General features: G+C 60.5%; 1 protein-coding gene across 1 annotated transcript; it reads right to left on the bottom strand.

Annotated features, from left to right (window-relative positions):
* Nucleotides 1-777: 777 nt before the first annotated feature.
* Nucleotides 778-2,332, bottom strand: LOC103923096 (transmembrane protein 121-like). Its single transcript, XM_009331345.1, has one exon. The coding sequence runs from the start codon at nt 2,330-2,332 to the stop codon at nt 1,394-1,396; it is 939 nt and encodes a 312-aa protein (XP_009329620.1). The 3' UTR covers nt 778-1,393.
* Nucleotides 2,333-2,808: the final 476 nt, after the last annotated feature.

Genomic DNA, 2,808 nt, shown 5'->3' with positions numbered 1-2,808 from the left:
TCCTGCTGATGCCTGTGTGCCTGCCTGCAAGGAGAACATCCTTGCTGGGATGTCACCTGCTTCTGCTCAGCACATCAGTGGCGAGGAGCAAGTCTACAGGAGTGTCTCTCCCTGCCAGCTCCTGGGGCTGGTACTGTGCAGCGGGGGAAGCCCTGGGGCATTGCCCAGCTCAGCCAGTGTTGTGGTGGCACTGGGCGTTAGGGCAGGTGGCAGCACGGCAACACCAGCTCCAACAGGAGGAGATGCTTCCACCATCTCCAGAGAGCTTTCTACGGTCAGGGGAGCTGCTCCTCCCTGTGGCCTCCCAGCCTCAAGGAGTCAGTTGGGTTATTTTCCTTCTGTTTCTAGTGCTGTCCCAGCAGTGTTTCTCTTCCAGACCTGCTCTGGTGTCCCGCCAGGTGGAGTGTGGGGACTTGCTATGAGTGTCCCTGGGGAGGGCAGCCATTGGGCACGGCTGGCACTAGTTGATGTAACTACAGCCGGTTGCACAGGCGGTGGTGGCTGACAAAGCTTCCGCACGGTCCCTCGCAGAGACACCCTCAGAGCCCACCAGACTCTCACAAGGACCTGCCCCTCCTCTCCCAACTGCTGGCTGGGAGAAATGGCTTTGGACCCAGGTGCCTGGGATGCTCTCCCCAGGCCTGGCCGGTCACTGAGCAAGCCCCCCACCCCAGACGCGCTCTGCAGCTGCAGCTGGACATCCAGGCACATGAGGGACAGGCACCCACGGGAGCTGGGGGGACCTGCCTGCTGGCAGGGACGCAGACATGAGGAGGCTGCAGGGCTCAGGTCTTTTATTGCAAAGAGGGAGATACGAAAAAGGACAGTCATCCCCTCTGGGCCCCCCTGGGCCTGCAGCTGGCTGAGAGGAGTGACAGGCAGGGGGAGGCCCAGGCCTTGCTTCTCCAGCATGGGGAACCTGGCTCACGCAGCAGGGAGCAGGCTGCTGCCAAGCACCGAGCTGGAGCCGGGTCCAACCACAACAAGTGGAGCGGGTGACCCAGCGGTGTCCCCACGCAGGCCCCTGGCCTGAGCCCTAGCTGGCCGGAGGGGAGTGCTGCGTGGGGAGCACTGACGGGGGGAGCCCGGCGCAAGGTGGGGCTGCCTGGCCCCAACCGGACACGGCGTGTGGCAGGCAAACCTGGCCTCCTCCTCCGCTCTGCTGCTTGTCTCACTTGGTGGGGTGCTGAGGTCCCAAACTGCTCTGCGGCCTGATGGAGGCTGCTACGGGAGGCCCTCACCATGCGACCCTCGGGGACCGGAGCAGCTTCGCCCAGGGAGGGAGGGAGCAGGGTCGTTGCCCTCTGTCCAGGCGGGGAGCTCGGCAGCCTGCCTCGGGTTTGCAGGTATGGCCAGGTGTGGCGGTGCCCAGGCTGTGGCTCCTGCTGGCTTGTCACGTGTTGTCCTGGGCCAGCTCCTCAGGGCAGGCAGGCTGGTCCTGGGACTTGTGCAGCCCTGGGGAGGGCTGGGCCTGGGTGCTGTGCTGCAGGGCCAGGTCCGGCCCCAGGGGCGCGTGGTGCTGGTGCCGCTGGTACTGCACAAACGTACAGACCTTCAGCCCAATGGCCAGCATGTTCTTGCCCATGAAGATGCTGGAGACCCGGGCGTCCCTGAAGAAGACCATGTTGCTGCCTCGGATGAAGATGGTGGTGATGTTGACAGTGAGCATGCTCAGCATGGGGTACAGCATCATCCGGTGCGGCATGATGCCAATCCCTTGCATGCTGATCTCACAGAGGGACACACAAGGGAGGACCAAGAGCAAGATGTAGCAGTAGAAGAACATGATACCCTCAGCCCAGAGCGGCAGCCCCTTCTTCTGGGGCTCCCACAGGTTGGCCTGGATGTCCAGCACATCCAGCATGTCCACAATGACCCAGAAGAGGCAGTTGCGGAGATCTTCTTTCTTCTTGAATGTTCTGACATACTCCATGTGCTCCGTGGCCACCAACAACACATAGAGGGCTGGGATGCAGATGGAGAGCAGCAAGGTCAGTGCTTTGCGGGCTATGAGATCCAGGCTTTTCCGGTCAGCTTTATAGTTCTGGTATACAAAGTAGACTTTGATCTCCAGAACGAAGACATACAGGAACCAGAGGATCATGGCGTAGCCCCGCTTTGCTGTCTTCACCTCAGCCCCAACCCAGATGGCCACATAGCGGAGCACCAGCAGGAAACACACATCACCCACTGCCACCATGACACAGATGCCCAGCTTCCTGGAGCCCTGGCTCTGCTCCACCAAGTAGGCATCCATGAGGACAAGGCTGGTCATGATGAGCACGGTGGAGAGGCACACGTGGGGCTTGCTGACAGGTGGTGGGGGAACCATCCTGCATGGAAGAACAGGCAGGGCTGTCAGGGAGTTGCTGGGATTCCCCATCCCCATCCTTGGGCCCCCTTCTGCCTCTCCCCCCCAATAACTGTGGATGCCTGAAAGAAGGCGGGGGGGTCATAGACTCTTCTCCCATCCTATGTGCCTGGTTTGTTCCAAACTCGCAGACTTCTAGCCGAAGTGCTCCTGAGGCTCCTGGCTAGGCCATCCTGGTGGCACATGCTGGCTGAAACCCAGCTCCTAGGCTGCACATGGGGATATGGTGGGGCAGGCTGGACAGCCTTCAAGCACTTGGGATGCTACCGCCCCTTCCAGTAGCACCACCATCATGCTGGTTAATCTCTGCCACCGTGAAGGGTACATGCCTTATTTTCCATGGGATTTCCCAGCCAGTGGCACTGGTTATATTCTCCCCCCCCAAGACACATAAGACTATATCTATGCTTTTAACCGAAGCAGGTCTTTAACTGCTA

This window comes from Pygoscelis adeliae, unplaced genomic scaffold, assembly GCF_000699105.1.
Source record: "Pygoscelis adeliae isolate BGI_AS28 unplaced genomic scaffold, ASM69910v1 Scaffold259, whole genome shotgun sequence".
Classification (NCBI taxonomy): domain Eukaryota; kingdom Metazoa; phylum Chordata; class Aves; order Sphenisciformes; family Spheniscidae; genus Pygoscelis; species Pygoscelis adeliae.
This window is presented reverse-complemented; position numbering and strand designations above follow the sequence as displayed.

Coding starts and splice junctions, on each gene's coding strand:
- LOC103923096 (XM_009331345.1), bottom strand. CDS start 2,332: ATGGTTCCCCCACCACCTGTCAGCAAGCCCCACGTGTGCCTCTCCACC.